This window comes from Falco rusticolus, chromosome 3 (assembly GCF_015220075.1).
Source record: "Falco rusticolus isolate bFalRus1 chromosome 3, bFalRus1.pri, whole genome shotgun sequence".
In the NCBI taxonomy this organism is placed as follows: Eukaryota; Metazoa; Chordata; class Aves; order Falconiformes; family Falconidae; genus Falco; species Falco rusticolus.
The window spans coordinates 36,423,445-36,449,149 of record NC_051189.1 but is presented as its reverse complement, the minus strand read 5'-3'; the positions used below and the strand labels follow the sequence as shown (position 1 = coordinate 36,449,149).

Below are 25,705 nucleotides of genomic sequence, written 5' to 3'. Positions count from 1 at the left end.
CAGGGTTTGGAAGGGTTGTTACACTGTCTTCGCAAAGGTTAGTGCAAATGCAGGGTGCATGCAGCAGGAAGTCTTAACTGTTTATTTGGCTTTGATCATGACCGATGTGTTGAAGAGGTCTTTATTTGTTCTAAGTCAGAGCTAGCTCAGATTGCTTTATGTTTGGGGTTGGGGTTTTTTTTGGAAGGTAAAAGGCCAAATTCTATATCAGATAAGTCAGGCAGTGACAGGCAAAGCCAATGAGACGCTCACCATAGCCAGAACGAATTGCCAGTCTGAAAAATAGCAGTGTTCTGTATGGGCCCAGTGTTTATGCTGTGTTGCACCATTTCAGGAAAGTCACGGCTGGCTGCAATGGCCACAGAAAACTCAAGCTGTGGTAATATTGTCCTGGTTAATCCATATCTCCTTTTGCTATGGCACAAAAGGAGAGCCACAGAAGTGAGAGAAGCCTCAAGAGCCACAGAAGGACTTTCTGTGTCCTTCAACCAGGTGATCAATGCTATTTTGTAGTAAATCTGCCTGCACCAGTTAAACTGGAGTTAGAAACCCCTTCCACTTGCCCATGGAGTCCCTTGTAGCAGGTATCTGAAAATGAAATGAGCTTTGAGGTCTCTAAGCCTTTCATTTATCTTTTAAACAATGTGATTTATTATTAAAGCTGACATTTACAGAATCTTTTCCAGATATGGACAAAAATGTATGCAGAAGTCCAGGGACAGCAGATATGCCACAGACAGCACATGGAACAGCTCCAACAAAAGCAGCTCCATTCTCTTCTTTCACACCTGTCTGACCAGATCAGGGTCGGTTCCAGGAAACTCAGTGGTTAACAATGGTGTATGGTGGCAATGTGAGTCCCCTGAAATCAGTAGATCTGGATTACTGACAGGTCCTTAAAACCTCACCCTCAGTTTTGATTTGCAGTGAAACCTGGCTATTCTGGATCTCACTAATGTGAACAATTAATTTAGATAAATACCAAAGTGTTGCCACATTTGCCATTTCTGCTGCCTTGCTAACACGACTGTGCTTCTAATGCACACACAATATCACTATTGCTTCTTTTGAAGAAATACTTCTGTCAGAGTATTAATTTCAGTAAAAAGACATGACTGTATGTGAAAGGAATATGCATTTGCACTAGCACCTGACCAGAAATATGAGCTTTCATAGACCGAAGTGATGGTATGCCCCAAAGACTCAAAGTGCCTCTGTGCTGCATACAAATACTCAAGCAAAGATATGGACACAGAATGAAATGGCAGCAATTAAGAAGCTTGATATTATGCATACGCTTAGTGGGAAATATAAATTGAATGTCCCAGAGATTTCATTTCAATTATTTCATTACTATTCATTTCTTCCTAAAATAAAAGTCGTTGTGCAATAAACTGGTCATCAGTGATAGCAATACAGACACCTGCCATTTCTTCCCCTTGGACCTATATTCATTTTGAATGAACATATAACTGGTTATGTTAATAGACAAATTCCTCCACATTAGCATTGCAGCAGAAATTGCTGGGAAAGGAACAAAGAACAGAGCAAAAAACTTCATTACATCACTGTTAAAATCCCTGGTGCTCTCCTATCTTAACTATTGCCTTCATTTTTGTCCTGAAAGTGTATAATGCAGAGAAGGATAAAAAAGCAATCAGAGGAATGGAAAATCTTCCATAAAAAGATAAATGAAATGGTTCACTTTTCAGCTTGGAAAGAGACAACAAATGAAAGATGAGGTAGAAGTCTACAAAGTCATGAATGGTAATGAGAAGATGAATAAGAACAGTTATATTCTGTTTCATGCAATCCAAAGGGAAGAAACCCTCACTGAAATCATCAGACAGCAATTTCAAAACAGAGAGGGGGGATGACCTTTTCATGTACTATAAAATCAAGCTATATTTTTTATCACAGAATATTTATAGATCATTAAAGTATTATTTATTTCAAAAAAGTAATAGCAAAATTGATAGAGTGCTACCTTGTAAGAAAAGATTATATGCATGCAGCCTCTGGGTCAGAAAATATGTAACTTGTTGACTGCTAAAAGCTAGGAAGCTGTATCTATCTGTCTCTCTGTTAAGAGAGAGATATATATATACATATATATATATATAAAGGAAAGGACCAGGCAGGTTTGCAAACTTCATCTACATTTTCCCTAAGCATCTTCCACTTTCTGCTGCTAGACAAACCATACAGACTTTCCCTGACATCCCGCATGGCAGCTGTTATCATACCTTTCAATCTATGTACAGCAGCTGTCAGGCATGACCATTCTAGATAGTGTCCTTCCAGCACAGTTCTAATTAAAATCAAGTGTAACTAATGGATGAGAATTGCCTTTTTGGAAAAAATACTAATTGATTTCACACTGTTTAGGAATTAGGTTGTGCTCTGTTAATTAGACAGTATTCATTAACAAATTTTCAAACTCATGAGAATGTCTACAGCAATACATGCACTTCAGCAGCACCCTGCTTATGCTGTTTCATGTTTATCATTCTTGTGTATTCCCTTATAGGCTTTTACAGGGCTCTTTCTTTTTCTCCCTCTTATTTTCTACTGCACTTGACAGTCATGACCTCACACTCTCTTGGTTTCATGACCAAACCAAGAGTTTCACCTAAGGCATTTTTTTCCTTTTGCACCACACTGTGAGACCCATTTGGGCTAGTTATAGATTTGTCCTTTCCATTTATAGAATCCTCTTTACAGCATGTCATTATTATCCCATTATTTTTTTGGCATATGTGTGCTATATTTTCCCACCTTGGTGGATAATCAGAAAGATCTTTTCATCCTTCCCACTTAAGAAATTAGAACACAGTGTCATTTTATGCAGCAGAAGTTTATTTCTTACAGAGTCTTTAACATTTATCAATTTTTACCCATTGGCCTTGAACGTTCAGCTATTATTACCCCTGACTTTAAATGCCATATGTCAAATTATATATCTTTACTGCCCATGTTCAACTTACTAGCATACAAATTAAACACTAAAGGGGCACAAATTTCTACTAGACTTTGGATTATGGGAGAAAAATTGAATGCAATTAAATCCTTTTAATATCTTTGTATTGGGATGAAATTGAATCAGGCTTATCCCTAGTGCTTAGTGCTATGAACAACGCAGGAGAACAGTCATATTTTTTAACTTTCATGCTGTTGGGTATAGACTTATAGCTACATGAGGTTTTAATACCATTACTGTGCAACGCTGCAGGATAAGCACCCATGCAGCCTAGCCCGGGCAAGGTTGGCTGTGCTTCCTGACGCAGGCAGGCAGCCCAGGGCATCTCTGCCAGCATCGTGGCTGCACTCTGTGTCAGGCTTCAGCACCCAGTCCCCTGCCCTTTGAGCCAGCCCCACAGCCTGCCCAGAGGCACTTCTTAGCACTCTTGACCCATCTCTCCTTTGGCATCAAAAAAGACACCTGTGCCTTACCTCACAGTGCAGCAGGCTACTGGGGGAAAAGGCTTCACTAAGGCACGGAGGGCAGCAGTGCTGAGGGACATATGCTTCCTCCTAGACATTGCATGGGGCCTGCGAAACTTCCCGCAGAGAAGGGATGGGCACCTTCCCTGGCAAAAAATGGAGCTTGCTTTCTTCGTTCAACTCATTCCTGCTCCCCTCCTTGGTTTCCCACCAAATCTGTATACGAGCAGGCTGGGCAGGAGGACAAGCGCTCGCTGAGACATTTTCCAAGACATTTGCCTCCTGTGTTGCCCATGTACTGACCTCCCTTTCAGTTACTGCTGGCCCTTGGCTGTGGGGAAGGAATACAGCATGAAGTGCTTTTCCATGTAAAGGTCCCAGTAATACTTGCGGAATCAGCACTGGAACCGGGTGTTTCTGCTGCATTTTGATTTACACTGCAGCATTTCCATGCATGGTGCTTCACTTCCAACATTTGCAAAAGCCAAAACCACAAGCCACTTCGCAGCTGCTCCTCCAAAAAGCATAAGCCCGTAGAGTACGTGCCTGCAGGAGAATGTTTGCTACCAGCTAGGAGAGGCTTTGATGTTAGGTGCCACAGGGTCTGTCTCAGAGCACATGTAGTCATGAGCAGAGAGAGCATACGTCCCAGTGCTGGCAAAGCTTCCCCCTGCCCTGGGCTTTGCTGCTAATGAACAGTCATAAGACAAACTGAAATTGATCTTCATTACCTTTAAAATGCCAGGCCTCAGACAGCAGGAGATCATGAAACACCTCTTGAGCAGGTGGGTGAGCATCAGACAGAGGGCTCAGGTGGTACCTCTTGCATCCCTCTGACATGCCTTGTTCACTCTCACAGGTCACAACCCTGAAAGCAGCAATTGTATGCCAGCTGAGGAAGAGAAAGTGAATTTTCCTGAATCACATTGTGGATGGACTCTTTGTTTTTTGTTACTCCATGTTCTAAGTAGCCCTGACCCAAAGATCCCTTGGCAGACTGGACAAAAAAAAAAAAAAAATCTTCATTTAAATTCAAGCAAACTTTTACACGATCTAGTTTCAGTAGAAGCAGGACCTCACCTACAGTTCCAGCTCAGATGTCTCTGACTTTCCTGCCATATGGCCATTTCACTTCTCTGCTCTGTGATCCCATTGAGCAGGAGCATCCCCCTCTTCTTGGTGTCTCTTTAGACCTTCTTTGCTTTGGGAGAGAAACTGCTTTCCCTGTGTATTTGCATGCTGCTTGGGACAGTGAGTCCTCAAAACATCCAGAACAGGTGCTATTGTAACAGAAATAATAGTATTCCCAGTGAGGAATAAGATGTAATCGTGCAGAGATTATTAGAAGCCAGTGCCATGAGTGAGGTCTAACTTGAGCCCATTCCCTTGCTTTTACATGGAAAAATCCCCACTTCAATTCCTTCCCCTGCAAACATCACTACTTCAAGTCACCATTTCTTTCTGATTAATACCTAGGCTTCGCTTTGGCATTTACATTGCAGTAGGAGCCTTTAATTCTGTGTTCACATTCTGCTTCATTAATAGTATCCCTTAAATACACAATGCACTGAAGAATACCAAGGGTAATGCAGCTTCTACTGAACAACTGAATTTTTAAAAAATCCAGCCAGTGAATGAATGTGTTATGAAAGTGAAGTGCTCATTACTGGCAGCATGCCTCATACATCCTGGTAACTATGGATCCTAGTATCTAAAGTGAATGCATTTTAACTGAAATTCCTAGTTTAAAAGCAGTTGTCTGAGCACATTTCTTGCTTAAAAGTAATCCTTTCATTTTATCTCTGCGTCAATGGCTTCAATATTTGGATATACATGTCAAAGAAAAATAGATAAATGTAAGGAAATAAAGGACCTGTTACTCAGATAAGTAGAATTTTCTTCCTGTGAGTAATAACTAAAATATATATGTATCTCCAAAGCCAGTTTCAGTAAATAATTTTGCTCACAAAGTGAGTGTTTAGTTCTCTGCATCTATCTCTGGCCAGCTAAATATGAGATGTGCATTACCTTTTGAAGCACACATCTCTGAAAACTCAGGGTGCCCATGATATTTTACAGATATGACATGAATATCAAAGGAGTTTGCCTTCATGAGCCACCTTTTTAACACAGCAGTACATGTCTAGGAGCAAAGGTATCTGTACCAGCATTTTTATTCCTCCACATCTATTATTAGATGCTGTAGCTACAGCTACATTGATTATGTCTTGTTATATTTAAAAAGTCTTCTGGATATTCCACCTTGAATATTGCTTTTTTCTTTCTCCACCATTTCATACTTTTCTTTCCTGATTAATTTTCTTTATCTATCATCCCATTTCCAGCCTTTTTTCACTCGTTTTCTCACAATAGCTGTGCAAGAAGCTCTTATCGTAAGCCATTTACAAGTGTGTTAGAACATGGACTATCAAGGATTTGAAAAGATCTTTTCCAGCACTTCAGTCAGTACAATGCTGAAAATAAACTTGGAATAAAAATTCCTACATATGTTGGAATCCTGTATTGAGACTGTGGGAGTCCAAACACAGCAGATAAAAGCCAACACAAACAACCAAGGGAGTCTATTAATCCCAGCCCTATTGGGTATCTGGGGTCATTCATTTACCCATTTCTGCATATGTAGTAGACTTTGAACGGACAGGGTGGCCAAGTTCTTTTGCCAGATATGTTGGAAACAGAAAATAGGTTGACAATCCAGTACAAAAACATACCAGCTGCCTTCCAAAATCGTCATAAGGGGATTTCAAAACTGGTCTGAACACCAGGGAAACAGGCAGGCTCACAGCAGGGGTACAATGGAGTTAGAAAGGGGACGTGAGCATAAATGAGACTTTACCGCATGGGTGTTTTGTGGTGCGGAGGGGGGTCCCTTTATTTTGAACCAGCGGTGGTTACTTTGAAGATTTTAAACGAGGAAAAGGGATGCCATCTAAGGCATATTGTAAATGAAAATCACATTAATGGGTGTGCAGTCTGTTCCCAAGGCTTGGTTTAGCTTTTATTTAGACTCTTACTGGTGCCAAGCACAATTTGCATCCAGTAAATACTGAATGCGAGTATAAGGATTTTCATCATTATCATGCATTATTGGACAAATTACTTTTGAACGTGTTGTCTGTCAGCATAGCCTCCAGAACTGTGTGTACTTTGATATGGAACTCTAATTTTTCACTATTTGCCTGAATTTACGATAATAAGAAGTAGTTCCAGAAGGCAAAGCAATTGAATGGGAGAAAATAAATCCTGAAAAATGGGCAAGTGCCCCAAAGTCTCAAAGGCATTTTGCTACTTCCCACTGAAAGCCAATGCTTTTTTCAAAAATGGTGTCTAAAGGCACAGTCCAAACCTTACTTTTTATTATAGTATCTCCGCGGGCCCTGAATATGTCCTTGGAAATGTCTGTTTTCCAAATCTGAAAAGGTTTGATTTTACAATGTATATTACATATACATACAAACACCATGAAATGTTAGCCTTTGAGATTAACAAGTCATTTCTTAAACTCTTCACGGGAGAGAACATTACAATTACTATCATGGCACCTTTTCTATGCAAACTCCCAACAGGAAGGGAAATAGATTCTTAGATTATCAAAGTTGCTTTTAGATCACTTAAGCAAAGGGTTCACAGAATTCCTATCAGCAACCAAAATTTAATGACAGTAACTTTTCCAAAAGTAGATGAAAGGTTGCCATTGAATACTGAATTAAACAGAAAATGCAGAATAACTTCACAAGTGCTGGTCAAACTGAGCCACTCAATTTGGTCCAAAAGTGGTAAAGCAATATGAAGATGTTCAATTGTTTCAGCTTTACATTGTACCAAGTCTTTCAAAATAACTTTTTTACATTTTGAAATAGCCTACAGTTAAAGAAATGTTGAATGCCAGGTATCTGAAATGAAGTATTTTGGTCCAAACTAACCTACTTTTATTATATGATTATTAAAATTATTTATGTTTTTGTTAGACTTATGGGGCTTTTATGATTTTTCAATTAGTCTACAAAACTCCCTCTTTGCCCAATTCTTTTGCCCTTTGGCTCATCCTCCTTGTATTCTCTACCAGTGAAACTCCCTCTGCTTTTGGCTGCACCTGTCTGGGGACTTTTTGTTTCTCTTTGCAACATCTTTTGGCCTGCACAGCAGTTATTTTCTCTGAGTCAAAGATCTGAAACATGCTTGCTCTATTACTCTCTGTTCAGCATATACTATAATGGGGGTAAGAGCCAGGAAGAGCCTTTGGAAGCTACCATCCATTTCATTAGGCCATTCCCATTAACAAGTGCTCCAGGGATCACAGGCTGAGAAATGAGCCCTTAATGGCAACCAGGCCAGAGGAAAAAGCAAATATATTAAGTGGCCAAGATGGATGAAAGCAGCGCTTTCCTCTGATCTCAGGCAAGCCATTACAGCCTTTCAAAGCCAGATATATTTTACTCCAGTGTCTTGCTGCAAGATGTTCTGCCTGGGTTTTTCTGCCTTTTCTAGAATTTGCTCAATTTGCCTCATCAGTGCATTTGGCGTTATGTATCTCTTACCTTCATTAAAATATTCACTTTCTCCTCCTAGTTGGATCTCACTCGTGTAAAAGAATTGCAGCTTTTTGCACTCCATTTAAAGCCACATGATAGAATTTAATAGGATTCATTACTGCTAATTGTAATTATTGGTTAAAGCCCTTATTTTAGGCCTTAGACTAATTCATTTTTACGGATAACAATGGCAACAGTGCATTGTGATCTGCACTGAAATACGCCCTTAGCTTCCTGGAGACATATTCCATTCCCTGTTTTCTGTTTCCTTCTCATGCTCCCTCTAATTAATTTTATCCAAAAGCTTACAATGTTGTTTATCATTTGCAAATAACTGCTCTGAAATATATTGTCTTTTTGACTAGACTTCCCTGGAGGATGGGCCCAATGCTGCAAGTTCTTTGGCTTCTTTTCTAGGATTAGTGGTTTCATATTAGTAATTTGATTTTAAATAAATTACAAAGCTTATGGTTCTGAGCAATGCGTTTATAAAGAAGAATGACAGTATTGTGCATGGGCTGCATCTATTTCATTCCTACCTGCAGTTTTCATCTTCCTTGCAAAATTTGAACTTTTAACTAAAAATAGCTTCTTTGTTATTTTCTATAGAGAAAAAAAAAACCACTTTTTTTCCCTTCCTGATCAGTGAGGCGAAGCCAAACATAAATATCACAGGAAAAGAAACACATTGTCTGGATTGATTCTGTCTCTTTCAGGACAGTAAACTTCAAAGCCTGTTACTAACTATTCAGGCACATTAAAGGATGATCCAGCCTAGGTGAAAATGTACCTCTCTCCTGTGTCGGCAACCTCCCTTTTAACACTGTACATGCCTTCAGCCCCCAGACCCCTGTCCCTACAACTAAAATGCTCATAGCTGAAAGACTGCAGCTGTCAGAGGTTGAGCAACTACTGCAGTAACCCAGACGACCCCGAGCAGTAACACGACAGCATTTCTTATTAACAGAAGTGCTATGGACACTTCTTTGCTGCTGCCACCTCAGGCACATACCCCACATTTAGCTAGTGCTTCTCAGCCCCTGTTACTAAATCTAATCTGGTTTATACCCAGAAGTGATCTTTCCAAACAGTGCATGGAACAACCAAGCAACAAACTTTTCACGGTTTCCGTAAGCAGTGAACTGTTGCCCTATGGGGGTTACTTTGCTCCGTATCAGTATTTCTGTCTCTCTGTTTTCAGTCCCAGGAGGCCCAGGTGCTGAAACATCTGGCAGAGAAGAGGGAACACGAGCGAGAAGTGCTTCAAAAAGCTTTGGAGGAGAACAATAACTTCAGCAAAATGGCAGAGGAAAAGCTGATACTGAAAATGGAACAGATCAAAGAAAACCGTGAAGCTAATTTAGCTGCTCTTATTGAACGTCTCCAAGAGAAGGTAACCACACCATCACTCCTCACCTTAGACTAGAAAGGAAAACCTATGAACATTTCAAAGGGATGTTGTGGGTAGCTCTTATCTCAGTTGCTACACTTCCATGAATTTTAAGAGCACCTGATGCCTATCTAAACCACCACTCACTTTTGAAAAAGACTGAACTTTTATAACCACACAATCATAGGATGGTTGAGGTGGGAGGGGACCTCTGGAGGTCATCTGGTCCAACCCCCCTGCTCAAGCAGGGCCACCTAGAGCTGGCTGCCCAGGACCATGTCCAAGTGGCTTTTGAATATCTCCAAGGATGGAGACTCCACAACCTCCCTGGGCAACCTGTGCCAGTGCTCAGTGACCCTCACAGTGGAAAAGTGTTTCCTGATGTTCAGAGGGAACCTCCTGTGTTTCAGTGTGTGCCCAGTGCCTCTGGTCTTGTCACTGGGAACCACTGAAAAGAGCCAGGCTCTGTGCACCCTCCATTCAGGTATTTCTACACATTGATGAGATCCCCCCGAGCCTTCTCTTTTCCAGGCTGAACATGCCCAGCTCTCTCAGCTTTTCCTTGTAGGAGAGACTGAGATGCTCCAGTTTCCTAATCTCCATGGCCTTGGCTGGACTTTTTCCAGAGAAAGGTTGATTTTCTAGCTTTTAAAAAGTGCTGTGAACAAATGAAAGGTCACTTGTGTTTAGATTTGGGCTTTTAAGAAAACTCATTGGTCAAATCAAACAATTGTCCTGTGTCTGTAGTTCTTGGTTTCTCAGAGGAGGAAGATGAAAACACGTGGGGGAAAAATCTTCCCTATATATCAAAAGGGGTCTGTTCTTCCATAAAACTTGCAATAAAAAGAGTGTGAATTTTCTTTTGGAGATCTTTGGTACAGCCAGAGGAAATAGGTAAATCACAAACCCCACCATGCAGGACAAAGAGGGCCCTTCTCCAAAGCAACCCTGCCACACACCAGAGGGAAACATGCAAATAAAGATTTAGAAGTATTAAGAAAAAAAAATTAGTTCTGCATGAGTGATCACTTGTTTCTCCCAGTGATGAACTTTCTAATATGTGAGTAAATTGACTAACAGAAAGAAAATAGCTCTCAGGGGTTTTCAATGAGATCTTCTCCACAAGCACCTCTGCTTCTTTGGTGGAGACCAAAGTCTCAGAGAGTACGAAAGAAACAACAGAAACCAAAGGATGGTGGTACAAGTAACTACACAAATGGGCTGGTTCTTGAGCTTAAGAACTCTATCCAGATTACTTGACATTTTTGCATTAGATTAGTTTGCAGGCACATATTCCAAAGTTCATGAAAACAAAGGCAAAAGCCAATTAGTCATCCTTGAGGTCCAAAAGGAAATAGGAAGGACAGCTGAAGCATCTCTCTGTCCTAGGTTAATATTAACAGACTGTTAAACCCCATTTCCACAGCAGTATGACAGCATACGTGCATGAAATCCAAAGAAGGCTTCTGGACAAAGATGACAGTAACTCATTTTGGAATGTTTGTACAGATCAGTAATTAAGAATTGCGTAACTATACAGTTTTGCCAACATAAAAGCAGCCCTTGAATATGCAGGAAAAGAAGTGAGATATCTGGGTCCAAATCTTCAAAAGTTATACAGAACTGTGGATGCCACAAGGTACTGGTGCCTAGAAGTTCCTGCAATCAAAAATAACTTCTGTATACTGCAGTTAATAGGAGCCTCAAGGAACAACTCTTATAAACTCTAGCATTCAGAATTATGGATCTTTTAAGAACTGATTTACAAGATCAATCGATGCAATAAGCTGCCTTGGCCTGTGATCCATAGTCCAACTCAAACAATACAAATGTAACTGTTGCCTCCTGTGCATTTTTTACCATAAAAGACTCTAAAGCATGGAGTCTAGGGAGTACCTTAAACCAAGGTCAGCTAAGTGACTACTTCTGTAGGCATCTTGTGCTTGTCCTTTGGATGTCTGGGGTGTTTTTTTCCCAGTGATCAGACACAAGAGGTAGAAGTCTGATAGTCTGATAGTTGAAAGGACAGAAGCATAAACCAAAAACCCAGAAGCTGCCAAAAATCATAGTTCTATAAACATCTCAAGCAGAACATTCCTAAATTCATTTGACAGCTGTTGTTCCTGACCACAGATCCATTTCCACAGAAGTGTCTGAATATACAGTGGTTCAAATAAGTCTTAATTAATTATGACTGCTTTTGTAAAAGGAAAAAAACATGGCTGAAAGTGGACAGAAGGGTCTAGCACTGTTTTTTGGTAACTGCATCCTTTCTCCATCACAGCCAGAGAAAAAATGGAGAGGACAACTAGTTTCATCATACGGTCTAAAGGGATGTTTGAGAGGTTCAGATTGACCCCTCTTGGTGATACTAAATTTATTTATACTTCCTAAATGCTACAGATAACACAGTCATCAACACTTCTGCATACAGTGTTCAAGCAATTAATTCAAGCCCACTCATCCTTTCCTGTATTTCAACATCTGGGAATTCAAAGGGCAAATACGAGTACATGGCACGTTTTACGCTGCATGCAGCAGCTCTCTATGTGGGCCTTTAAAATTTAACTCTGTGAGGTGCTGAGGATTATAAGGTCGTATCAGATAAAGGACTGAGCTCCACAGCATAAGTAGAATGTTAAACATCAAACGTGCCTCAGGCGGGTCTGGTGGATGACACCTCTCTGGAGTTGCATCCTTTAAAGATGGTTGTGCTGTGAAACAAGTTTTGCACAAGCATCAAATGCACAACCTAAACAGGTTGTCATCAGGAGCTTCCCTGGGCAGATGGAATGAGAAAGAGGTTTGATTTTTCCCTTCTTGATGTTTTCCAGGAGAGGCATGCTGCAGAGGTCCGTAGAAACAAGGAGCTCCAGGTGGAACTGTCTGGCTGAAAACAGCGATGGTGGATGTGACCCATCCCCACCATTAGTAAACTCCCCCTGCCTATATTATTATGGATCATGCGATATCAGTATGGGAAATGTATGACATGGTTTAAAAAAAAAAATAAAAATCAAGAACTCAATAAAAAAACTTTAAAAAAGAAACAAAAATAAAAACAAAAACAATGCGGTCTCTTTGCAGAATGATTTGCTTGATGTTTAAAAAACTTGGATCTTATTTTGTAAATACTTACATTTTTGTTAAAAAATACAAGTATTGCATTATGCAAGTTATTTCATAATCTTACATGTCCTGTAACAGGCTTCTGATGTTGTCTATTTCCACTCAGTTGAATTTGCTGGGTCTGTTCATATGAAGCACCTCATGTCTAATTCCATTCCCTGCGACTTTCATTCCAAACCACCACGAGGTCAGTAGTAGTTCTATGGTGCTAGAGACCAGTCATTGCCTAATAACCTAGAATGCTTTGCCATCGATAAGCTTTGTTGAAACAGTGACTAGTTCACAGGTATCGTGACTTCACATTCAGCTGTCCAAGACAAAAGGCTCTTAAAATGTAGTTTCTTTAAACACAGCTTATGCTGCAGGACTCTGTAGTGTGCTGTATAATTGAGGTTAAATTGCCGTGCAGAGTATGTGTTGCTTCTGATTTTGAAGTGAGAGGCAACAAATACGGCTGTGCAACAGAATGAAACCAAGTGGGATCAGTTTGGGGCAAATTTAAGAGACACATTGTAACCCATCAAGCTGTGACAAATTTTGAATGATGCCAAACTGCCATATAAATGCTAATTGTAAACCAAGCTTAATTCACCACTTGAAAATTTATCAATGGAGCAACTAATAGATAGCATCAAGTGGCTTTATCTGTAGGTGCCATGATCTATGATACTTATCTGATGCTACCACATTATGCGTAATAGTACAAGAGGCTACCAAATATTTCACCTGAAACCCATGAGCCAGTCGTTACCTTTTTTTTTGACACTGCTGACTTCCATTCATCATGACCTTTACTCTTCAGTGTTAGCCAACCCTACCTAGTGACAGACATCTAGGACTAAGAGGGCTGAAGCAGGACGAATGACTAGACAGGGTGCTTGTGCCAAGTACAATATCACTAAACCTTTTACACCATCCCCAAAATAGCTGCAGTTTTGAAGTTGTCCCTACCCCCCTGGAGGTTGCTGCCTGCATATTCTACTCTTCATTAGTGCTATTTTCCTGTATGTCATTGTGAGCAAGCTGTGATTAATAAAGAATTGGGGTTCTGTGAACTGAAAAAGGGCTTGTCTCTTCTCTCGCTCCATTACTTCTCTGACATGTGCCCATGTGAGATGAAAACCTAATGTAGTCATAAAAGCATGGAAATGAGACTTAAATAAGACCTATGAATAAAACAAGCCTATTTCTTTGCTAATGTGGGATTAACCCCTGCTATGTGTTTTCCAGTGCTTAGGCTGGTTGTTTTGAAACATTACCCCATAAACTGAGCCTATAAATGTAACCTCTAGCACTGAGATTATTAAAAAAGAGAACAAACTACACACACATGCACATGCACCTCTTAATCTTGACTCAATATTGGGGGAAAAAAAGGGAATCTGGGGAAAGAAAAGTGAATAAGGTAGCTCTGGGTGCATACATCAATAGCTGCAGCAAGATTCTGGCTGTTAACACACTGATTTTCAGGGTAAAAGGGATTCATTTACAGGACTCACTGAAAAACACAGAATTGCTAGGGAAGCTGCTGGGCTGCAGAACTGAGATATAAAATTGAATTGGACCCCATTTAGAACTGGACAGGTGATCAAGAATTACCTCTAAGATTAGTTTTCTGATTTAAAGTCACAAAAGTGGCACCATTTACTTGCTCTTTTGGTGGGATGGGCCAAAAGCTCCAGATCTGTAACAGTCGGTTTCTGACCCATGCAACCTGTTTTATTTCAGAGCCAAGTTATGCCCCTGGCAGACTCGGCCTGCAGTCAAAAAGCAGCAGAAGCTGATGCAGGTGCAAGGCTGCAAGCTCAGCTCTGTGTGCAGCGAGCTATGTACCGCAGAATGAGAGCAGTACTCCAACTTGTTACGGCAGCTGCGTTTCCTTGCCTAAATTCCTTGTCTTTCTGGCAAGAAGTAACCTGGCAGAAAGGCCAAATAGCAAACTTTGAATCTGGATGTCATGAGCTTCAAAGTTGCCAAGCCTCTAAAGTTTGTACATTGCTTTAAGCCCCGGTAAAAAAGGTCATTCAGTCAAGCTTATATTCCAATTTGAAGTCTATAATCTTGGTTTGAGGGCTCCTGTATTTTAGTTACATTTCCCAATGGCAAGTCACTTACAGTTTTTCCTGTCTACTGATATAACAAGCTCTGGTCATGCCTCAATCCCTTTTCCTGTTTCTCCTGGCTATGCTTGCCCTGAAAACAGGCCAAGGACAAATCTCTGCTGCTGAGGCCAAGCAGGGCAGCCTGCATCGCCCCCATGGGGCTAAACTCTTTTCTCCCACAAACGAGGGTGTCCACACCCAAAGTGCCCCTTGGGATGGTCCCCAGCACACGCTCACCCCAGACCTGGGCATTGCCTGGGGAATGATGCTCAACAGGTACCAAGGCTGCACCAGGGAAACGAGGGAAGAGCAAGGCAGTGTGAGCACCATAGACCCATCTCAGAGCCCACGCTCTGCTCATGTTCACTTGGATCTTTTAACAGTTGTGGGTCTAGAGTTCATTTTATTTGTGTACAACTATATTTTGAAAGCCAGTTTGCCAAGACACTGCATATTTAATCTATAATAGTAAAAAGAAGTAACTGGAGAGCTGCTGTTGCCTTCTATTACTCCTGTTTCTTTACATTATTTCCTTTGTACTTTGCTTTAGTGCTGCCTTCCTAGCTCCTCACTGCTTGTGGTACCAAAAGCATGTTGGTGCCATGGGTCTTTCACGTGGAGTTACAGATTAAGGATGTCCTTGAAAAGAAAGAAAACATTCAAAACATCCACTTTTAAAGTATTACCATTCTGGCTACTTGAAATAATCTCAGTTTATTTTTCAATTCCATAGCAAGTGGAGTGCTCAGGACTTTTAAATAAAAAAAAATAAAATAGGCTGCTTCTTTGATTAACTGTAGATGCCAAACTACATGCTATGAGCCATGAGTGGCTGATGCTGACATGCAGAGCATTTTCCATAGGCTGCCTGAAACCTCCCGCAGGACAGGTGGGAGCCTGGAGCGCTGGTGTTGTGCCACACCGATGCTCCCTCCTCTCATTGAAATATATGATGGCTCAGCAGCAGGGCAGAGATGTGTAGCACATGTAGAAAGGCACTTCTGACCTGTGGTCTGTGCAGAGCCCAGGACTACGCCTCGGAATATGGGTAGGGCTCCATTTCCTATTAGTTAGTTCATCACTTATGTCAAGGCTGCCATGAGGAGACTGCTTGAGTAATCAAACTGGAATGATTCAGACCTGTCACACTTCACATGGTTCAACTGAAGCCACAAAATGTGTGCCCAAAGCAAGTCAAACATTTCCAAGGTCGGGAGGTTTGGATGTAGAGTTTAAACCCATCACTGATCCAGAACTTGAAATCAATGCCTTTTTTCTCCCCTTTACTATCACAGAGTCACAGAATGGCTGGGTTGGAAGGGACCTCTGGAGATCATCTAGTCCCACCCCCTGCTAAAGCAGGTTCCTCTAGAGCAGGTGCACCTAGAGCATCCAGGTGGGTTTTGAATGTCTCCAGAGAAGGAGACGCCACAGCCTCCCTGGGCAGCCTGTGCCAGTGATCTGTCACCCTCAGAGTAAAGAAGTTCTTCCTCACACTCAGGTGGAGCTTCCTGAGTTGCAGTTTGTTCCCATTGCCCCTTGTCCTGTCGCTGGGCACCACTGAAAAGAGCCCGGCCCTGTCCTCTTGGCACCCACCCTTAAGATACCTGTAGACATTGATAAGCATTATCACGCCTCTTGTCATGTGAAGGATGGTTGTTTTTTTTGATGACTGGAACAAAATCCTAACCTTTGTAGAGCCAAATAGCAATGTCTAGCCGTTCCTTCAGTCCAGAATTCCCAAACACATCACTGTTGTACAGCAACACCTTATGCACACGTGCACAGAGCTGTCTGCCTGTTACCAGTCCTGTCAGACGGATGGGCTCTGAGACCAGTGAGGAAAAGGGTTTTACTTCCAGCACCTTAAACCATACAGAGAAGAGAAGTACTTGTCTCTTGTTTCCCAGAAGGAGAGGGACATGGTTTAAAACCTCCATTTAGGGCAGCATGAACATCTTCTTTCTTATCCAGCTGTTGTTAGATCACCATGTTGAATCAAACCCTCTCATCAGGTATATGGTGGAAGGAAGAGAGGATTGCATGGGAAGAGGCAGGGTTTACTTCCATCTTGCAGCACATGTCCCATTCTGGTCATATTTCAGTGGTGGAAGGAGGCAGCCATTCACTCAGCAGAAGGGATACTGGGAGGCAGGTAATGGGACAATTTCAGATAATCTTTCCCCGGCCTCAGGGCCGGTGCTGCAGCGATGCTGGTGCAATAGTGCCATGCAGTGGTCTGTCTTAATAATGGGTATCATCTCTAAAAACATCAGGGATCTCAAGGATTTCCTCTGAAGGATATCCATCATGTCTGCTGCGCAGTTTACCCTAGGACTTTATATAAGGTAGGTGGTGACTTTGAAATCTGAAGTCTGAGTCCCGACGTTTTCAGCTTTAACTCCACTGTAATATGAGTGACACAAGCATGGATAGCTGTTAAGACCAACAAAGGCTGATATTCTTGTGTGGAACAAGGAGTAGCCAGGAGTTGCAACACCATCATCAGAAACTCTCGTGACTAGGGGAATATCTGTATTACTGACGTTTCAAACATGCCTAGAAAGCAACAGATAACACATAGCAGCCAGCTCAGAAGAAAGACCACGGACATGATAAAAGCAGTCAGAAGTATAGGGAAGCGCAAGAAAAGCTAGCATCAAAAACCATCAGCAGATCAGGGGCTAAATGAACCATGAAACTATTCTCACATTTGAAAAGTGGACTTCATCTCCCAGCAGAGGAGGGAGGATGGTCACCTGTGAAGCTGCCTCTCTTCAAAACACTGAACTTTCTCCACTCCCCCTCTAATACTTGGAACTGGGGCACAAGGCAGAGGGGGGCTAAAATCCAACCTACAGTATATGAGTAAATGTAACCCACAGCTGCATGTGCAACAGAAACTGGAATATGCTCTGCACTCCCAATAGATTAGGGGGTTCTCCAATGTACAATAAAATGTCTGTGTGTAAGCCACTGATAACTGCAGTGTTACACTGATGCTCTGATAGCGTGTGAGCTTTAACTTTTCCTCTGGGGAAATAAATGGAGGTTCCTTTTTCTATTCATATGTCCAAGAATGCACCTAACTGATAATTTACTTAGGGAAACATTTACCTCCTTCAAGTTTACCATGTGATGCCATGGTCCTTTCTTCTGGGGGGCAGTAAATAGCTGCTGCAAAACGCCTTCCTGCTGTAACAGGCTGCCTTTCATCAGATGGGTCTGAAAGGAAAGCAGCAGAAAAGGAAGCCTCTGGGCAGCTCCTGAAGATAGAGGACATGAAAGGCATTATCCAAGATACAGCCTGGACAAGTATGATATAAGAAAAGAAATGAGCTACACCTCAAATTTCTTTTAACTATTATAGTTGCAACAGTTTTTTAAACAATTTTTGGAAAACAAGTAAAATATAATAAAATAGATTTCAATAAGATTAACTCTCAAAATGTGCAGTTTTCCAATGAGTCTTTTAGATAATAATTTCCACACGTTCATAAAAAATCCCCGTGTACAACTGCCCGTGACCAGAAGAGGGCAAGCTCTGATTATTTAACAGGCAAGTACTGACGGTTTTATTTTGAAAAGCCTGTCAAGCTGTGCACTATCCTGAAACCTGCTTCGTGGAGATGGTGCTCTACATTTGCCCTAAAATCTGGATTTGGGTTTATATAAAACATAAAAGATAGAACTTTTTCCTTGGGCAAAATTCGTTGCTTTTGCTACATTTCCTTAAGAATACAGCACCGGGCAGGTATTGTATGTAAGCCAAAGGATAAGATAGTCATCTAAATAAACAGGTTAAAATTAGGTGTTCTGTTAGTCTGGAGTTCAGGAGCTGGTTCCTACTCCTAGTAAGTCTGAACCAGCTCTCCTGAGTGCTGGATGGAAGCAGGAAAACCTCACTGCTTTTCAGCTGGACTTCAGGGAGGCTAGGAAAGGGTGATGCTCACAGCAGAAGCAACCGGACTCAACAACTCATTTCTTCCTGCACTGTTTTACACTTACACATTTGCAAATGATGAAAAAAACAGTGGAGCGCAGTGGCATATGAACAGTTCTCAATTAACCAAGAACGGGTTACCCAGATTGCATATGATTCCTGACATAGGCATTAGGTTGGGAGCAGCACTGGATAAATGCGTGTCTTCTGCCTTCAGGTACAGGTTTGGGACAAAACACAGCCTGTGCCTGAATTAACAGTTTCTGCTAGACCTTTAGATGTCCCCCTGAAGGGCCAGCTCAGCCTTCCTTGTGCCGTGGCCCTAGGACACCCTACCAGAGCTGGAGGGAGCCTGACTCAGCCCAGCCTGGTGTGACTCAACCCAGCCCGGTGTGTCAGCTTGGGTGCCTGCCCGTGCAGCCACAGCCTGCGGCAGAGCTGTAGGGGAAGAAGACATCCCTTAGGAACTGCTGAGAAGGAGGAGGCTGCCAACTGCCACTGGGAGACAGCAGAAAATTGACAGCAGCAGCCGGGCTGGGGGAGGACAAGGGCAAAGGTGGGGATGTCACTTCTGCTTTGAGCTCGCCCCCATCCCTGGGATGTCAGGAGAGTCCTGTGGGAAGGTGATATGTGTGCAGGTGTCATGGTTTGACCTGGTAGGCAGGCAAACACCACACAGCCGCTCACTCACTCCCCTGTCCCCCTAGGTGGGATCAGGGAGAGAAATGGGGTAAAAAAGTAAATTTGTGGGTTGAGATAAAGATAGTTTAATAGAAGAGAAACAAAGTCTGATAATAATAATTATAGGAATGATAACAATTATGATAAAGATGATGATGATGATAATAATAGATTACACATGCACAATGCAGTTGCTCACCACCCATTGACCAATGCCCAGCCAGTTCCCACCCAGTGGCCCCCTGCCAGCTTACTGCCTAGTTTATGCACAAAGCATGACATCGTATGGTATGGAATATCCCTTTGGCCAGTTTGGGTCATCTGTCCTGGATGTGTCTCCTCCCAGCTTCTTGGGCCCCCCAGTCTACTCACTGCTGGGGTGGTGTGAGAAGCAGAAAAGTCCTTGACTTAGTGTAAGCACTGCTCAGCAACAGCTAAAACATCAGCGTGTCATCAACATTGTTCTCATCCTAAATCCAAAGCACAGCATTGTACCAGTTACTAGGATTAAAATTAACTCTAACCCAGCTGAAACCAGGACAGTGGGATCACAGGGCATCCTGGGAGCTGCACTCTGGAGCCATCCAAGATGCCCTTCAGCACTGACACCACTGCATGGGTGCATGCCCCTGCACTCCCCAGCTCACAGCGGGTCATCAGCTTTGGGCATTACCTGCAGGTCCTGGCCAGCTGTTGGCTCTGTATCAGAGCTGACTGTAGAAATTACAATACTTTTGTATTTTTCAGTGCATTTTCACCCTCGTGCTTTATGCAATAATCAAATGCTTGGACTAGTTTTAAAAAGTTAGTAATTTTCTATGAAAGGATCCATTATGACTTTTGAAGGCAGGCAGGCATATGTGTTTTCTTAGGAGGGTACCTCTATACTTTGATACAGCTCATCAGCAAACCAAGCTGGAATTTACAACATTGAAATAACAGAGATTCTTCCTTATTATTTCCCATTATTTTTATGGTTATCCAGGGTGCTCAGTCTCTCCATATCAAGGCCAAAGACAGATATTTTTTCTTTCAGAGCTACATAGTTGTGGAGGACTAGGAGGCAGTGAAAAACAAAAAACCCACCTAATACCGTTTTCCCTACTTAGTCATTTTACCAAGAAGTTGATAAGCCAGACATCTTCTTCCAGAGCTCTGGAACACACGGTGTTTACAGTGTTGCCAGGCACACTTTTGGTCAGTACAAGCTGCTGCTGTGCCTGGCAGGTCCCAGGCAGGGCTGGGGAGTCCCACGCTCCCACCAGGCAGCCTGCACACAGCTGCACTGTTTGGATGCTGTGATTGTTTACCCAGGCTGTTTGCACCATTTGGCCTCCAGGCCAAAGCATCTTTAATGTTCATAGATGTAGCAAGCAGTCTTGGCCATACAAAGTCCTTTGCATTGCCCAAAACATCTGCTGGCTCTTGTGTCCCATATGCAAGGACGTATTCAAACAGCCCTAAGCTCCCTGGCCTGGGCTTAGAGCTGGCTGAGCTCAGCCAGTTTGAAAACAGGATCTCCCCAGTCAAGCAACTCCATGCTGGGAGTCCCAGCACACACAAACGCAAGCTCCCAGCTGCTGTAGCACAGCTGGTGGGCTCCGGCTCACCGCTGGCTTGGCTCGGCTGGTGCAGTGGGCAGGCAGAGCCACCCCGGCTGCGCAGGTCTCTGCAGACCCTGGAGTCAAGGCAGAGCTGGCACTTTGTCCTCAACCAGACTCCAGCTCTTTTTCCTCCAGTGCAGCAGGTTCCTCTGGTCAAGGCTTCCCATATCATGGTTCCTCACTCTTCCTGCAGCCAGGCTGGCTGCTGCTGTATTTTTCTATTAAAGCCCAGTTAGTCGTTGGGTGTTCTGTGAGTTTTGTGGGTATTAAAGTGAATCTAATTCCCTCTCTCCTCCAGGAGGCATTTGGTCAGTCCAGCTGTCTGCTGTGATGCTGAGGCTGACTTCCAAAGCCACTCAGCCACTTCCCTCGCTGCACCTCCCTGCCAAGACCTCTGCCAGAGGTGGGTGGGATGGGAAGAGTGTGGGCAGGACTTGTGGGTTTGTCCTGTAGCTCTGAGCAGGGCTCCCCAACAGGTTGACTGATTTTTTTAAGCTTTTCCAGACTCTTTTTTCTTTTCCTACTGTTTTCCTCTGGATTAGACAAGTCCCTAACTGCAAGAATGATGTCTTGAAGGTTTTGCATCTTTAGAACCTTCACTTACAAGTGCAGCAGCACTGGGTCTGAGACCAAGCAGTCATTTGGCCCAGTACTCAGCCACTACCGGTGCCAGTTACAGATGCTCAAAGATGAGTATAGCAACAGTACAGACACATGGCAATGCTCCTCCAGGCTCCAACAATATGCACTTCTAAAGCTGCTTGAGCAATAATTACATAGTACATTAATATCCCTGATGGATATTTTCTTTTATTAAGACGTCTAATCACTTTTTCAGGCCAATGCAAAACTTCTGGTATCTGTAGCATCTCATGACTGTAAGCCCCACAGGTGTTTGATTTTACCTGGTAGTGGTGTCTGCTATCTGCTGTGTCTTCAAGAAGCTCATCAGTTCTTTCAAAAAAAGACAGGCAGGCAAGAAACTCTGAAGTTGTTGTGAAACAAGGGAAATTTCCTGGATAAACATCTTCTGTTCCTCCAGACCAGCAGCTCCCCAACACTCTGAACCCTAGTCACCCACCCCTACTCTAACACCAGCACGAAAGCAGAGTCATCCCTCAAAGGTACAGTTTGCTTGTCTATACATTGCCAAATTATTGTACTTCTTCCCCATTTAAGCAGTGCAACTCTTGAGGCTTGCTCTGTTTCAACAGCCATGCTCCACGGTGTCACACACGGAGGTACAGATGTGCCTCCCTGGCCTGCACAAGCCAGCTCCTGTTCCTGGCAGTCACCAGCCAAAGCGTAGTCCTTCCCCTGAGGAGGGAGCCTCCCTCCACCCAGTGTCTCAGGAGTGGGATGGTTCTTCTCCTGACTCATGGATACCCATGCTCATTTCCAATTTTCAAAGCTTCTGGCCTGGGGCGAACAGCTGCCACACAAAAACCCTCCTAGGTAGCACAGGTCACCCAGAGATGCTACTGCTTACTGCTGTAAGCATGGAGCACTGTCCCAGTTCATATGGAAAACTGGATTTTTTTCTATGTTTTAATACTAGAAAAATTCCTCTCTTTTTATTTGGGCCAATAAAACATAGGGAATGTTTTTTCATCTTCCTATTTTACTCGTTTCTGAGAGAAATTAGATTTTTCTTAGTTTGGAGGAAAATAATTCACTTCGCTGGAAGGGGATCCCTGCTTTCCCCTGTCCTGTAACACAGGGGGACCACCATGCAGCCAGATACTATTTTACCTGTAATGCTCTACGGATTCTCCAGGAAAAAGGAGAAAGGCAAGAGGTTTCTAAATCAAAGATAATTGCTTCCCAAGGGAATAAAGCACATAGGTATAGCCTGTACCTCTCCTTTTTTCCACCACACTTCAGACTATTTTCCAATGGACTTAAAGGCAGGACAAAACCAAGAATTCAACTAAGTATCCCATCTTGACAGAGCTCTGTATGCATTTTGTAGCTTTAAAGTCCTATGCCCAGCATAGGATGATGTACAGATCTGGAGTGTAAACAAAAATGAATAATTAAAAAAGAAACACACCATGCTTCTAAGCAGTATATTGATCTCTGCGGAATGTAGTATTGATCTTTCTCTCCCTGCAGTGGAAATCAAACACAAATAATCTGATGCTGATTCCCAGCATGGCTATACCCGTAAACTTAATCTTTCTTGGTTTGTGTAACACGGGAAAACATGATCTTTCTCATTCAGTGATTTATTCGTTATTCTGGTGTTAACAATGACTTATTTTCTTTCCACTAGCCTTTTAGTAGAAGCTGTAGCTGACTGAAAGCACAGAAAAGCCTTTGCACAGTGCATATTATCTCACTAAGAAAAAGGCTTAGAACATGCTTTCGCATCTTTGCATCACTATGAAGACAGTATTGTTCTTCAGCTGACCTCTATGTTTACACCGGTCTTAAAAGAAAGCAAACAGAAATTGAATATGAAATTATCTCCATTACACTCAGCCAGACAAGGGCTGGCTGAAAATACAGCTGCAAGTAGCTAGAGCAGTTGCAGTTTTATTCAGCAGCTGTTCTTAAAGAAAAACTATAAATTTGAAATATCAAAATGCCTACAGAAGAGTCAGAACAACTCCACAATTTTCTCAAAATTAGGTAATGCTCTTGAATCTTACCATCTTGAGGGTTATTTCTGAGAAAATGTCTGAGATGGAGATAAGTTGCATCAATGAAGTGACAGGCTTTAGGAAGACAAAAGCAAGTGGGTATGTGGGTGATACCATGAATATTCATGCTATTTATTGCATTGCATGAGATAGCTGCTACACCACAGAGGTAACCATGTCAGTAATCACAGATATTTTATTAAATTTAAATCTGAGGAACAAGTCCACTATAAAATTAAGGATGTGGCACCTTCAATAGCAAGGGTAGCAATCAGCCTGCTACTGGAGAAACTGTTACCTGCGTGTCTTCATAGGCATTGGGTATGATATGTCCCTAAAGCAATATAATCTATGAAGCATTAACCACACCATATGGAATTATAAAATTATTTTCACATAACTATTGAAAACACTGCAGAAAAAAACCCACCCTCTGACAAAGGGGCCAGCAAGGAGGATTTGTCATGTACAAGAAGAGAAATAGTCTATAGCCAAGCACAGAAACAGCCTCCTCAGGAACCAGAGGCCACCTGCACGGCACAGAATGGCCACTCCCATGCAAAGAGCAGGCCAGATATGTACATGGTTCTGGTGAAAATGTCCTGCATTCAGCTGGCTGCAATTATCTGGCCACCACTAACAGATTTTAAGATGCCTTCGAAAAGTCGCTGGAAGCACAGATACTGTTCCTATACATGGCATTAAATTCAAGGCAACTCAAAGCAGAAAGTAAAGCTTTTCTGATTTTGTCTTCTCACTCACATTTTGGAGGACTCACATGATACCTACCTTAGTTAAGTGGGCCTCTCTGATGGTCCAAGTTCCCAAACAAGTGCCTTAGGTACCCTTACAAGTTACCATCCTCTGAGTAAGCCTGTGCATGGCACTGGGGATCGTTTGGTACAGCAGTCATAAGAAAATGTGAATTCAATAACTTCTCAGGTGCTATTGAACATCTTAGGAAGGACACCACCACCCTTACTACAAACTGCTTAATATTTTCCAACAAAAGAGGTCTCAGAGACCACGGTAGAGAAAAATATGTAAAGGAGACAGCAGACAATTTCCAAAATATGCCTGGTTACCCCATCTTCTGTATTTTTTCCATCATGCTATAAAACAAGAAAATACTCACAGGTCCTGGTAAAAGTGTTTCATGGCAAATGCAGGTCATTCTTTGGGATTTGCATAAGGGGGTAAAGTAACATAAATAACAAGGTAACACATCATTTTGGGTGTTTGGACCTCATCAATTCATAGGTGCTTCTTGAAAGAGTGCAATGCTTACCCTATGGAAAACTGTTTAAGTCACACACAAGGACTTGCATAGAATCTAAACTTGTTGTCAAACTGAAGAAGTGTTTAATTTGCGAATAATCCACTTTGCCTCTCAAAAACCAGATGTGGATCTGCAAAATTACTTAAGGATAAGTTTCTTTCCCTTTCCCATTAATCACAATCTGACTTACTTAATCTATTTAAGCCAAGACCATTTTCATGAATTCTTAAAAGAGAATGCGGGTGTTTAGACTGGGTGTTAGGAAGTATTTGTTTACTGAGAGGGTGGTCAAACACTGGAACAGGCTTCCTAGAGAGGTGGTCGATGTCCCAAGCCTGTCAGTGTTTAAGAGGTATTTGGATAGTGCCCTTAATAACATGCTTTAATTTTGGTCAGCCCTGAATTGGACAAGCAGTTGGACTAGATGACTGTTGTATGTCCCTTCCAATTGAACCAGTCCAATTCCTATCCTATCCCATCCCATCCCATCCTATCCTATCCTAAATGAAATCGCTGTGGTATTCTGAGCATATATGGAATTCTTTAACTGGACATTGCTAGTAAGTGCTGCAAATGTTTTGTATTATATTAGGATTTAATTGGTTTTGATATTTACGTTTTCATCCCTAAGGAAATACTGAATCAATTTTTGATGTTGAAACTTTATCTCAGTTTTTATTATTCTAAAGAAAAACTGATGGTGCTATAACAGTCACAATAAATTCATCCTCAAAGTAAAATCTTTTCAGTTATACATTTAAACCTTTGCATGTTAAAAACCACACAATTGAAAATTAATTGTAAACTTCATAGAAAAGGACAAGATAACATTTAAGAGATGTGGTCATTCATTTGATCTTTGCACAGCTAATGGAGGATTTGATGTGAATATTCACTAATACCAACAGAAATGTGTACTACAGTGTCAGTAAATG

General features: G+C 42.1%; 1 protein-coding gene across 1 annotated transcript in view; it reads left to right on the top strand.

Moving 5' to 3' along the window:
• STMN2 (stathmin 2) overlaps nucleotides 1–13,579 on the top strand; it is a 41,369-nt gene extending 27,790 nt beyond the window's left edge. The window contains exons 4-5 of the mRNA XM_037381953.1: nucleotides 9,199–9,390; nucleotides 12,222–13,579. Coding sequence (XP_037237850.1) covers nucleotides 9,199–9,390; nucleotides 12,222–12,281 — 252 coding nt within the window. The 3' untranslated portion in view covers nucleotides 12,282–13,579. The remainder of the gene's footprint in view (nucleotides 1–9,198; nucleotides 9,391–12,221) is intronic.
• The last annotated feature ends 12,126 nt before the right edge of the window (nucleotides 13,580–25,705 follow it).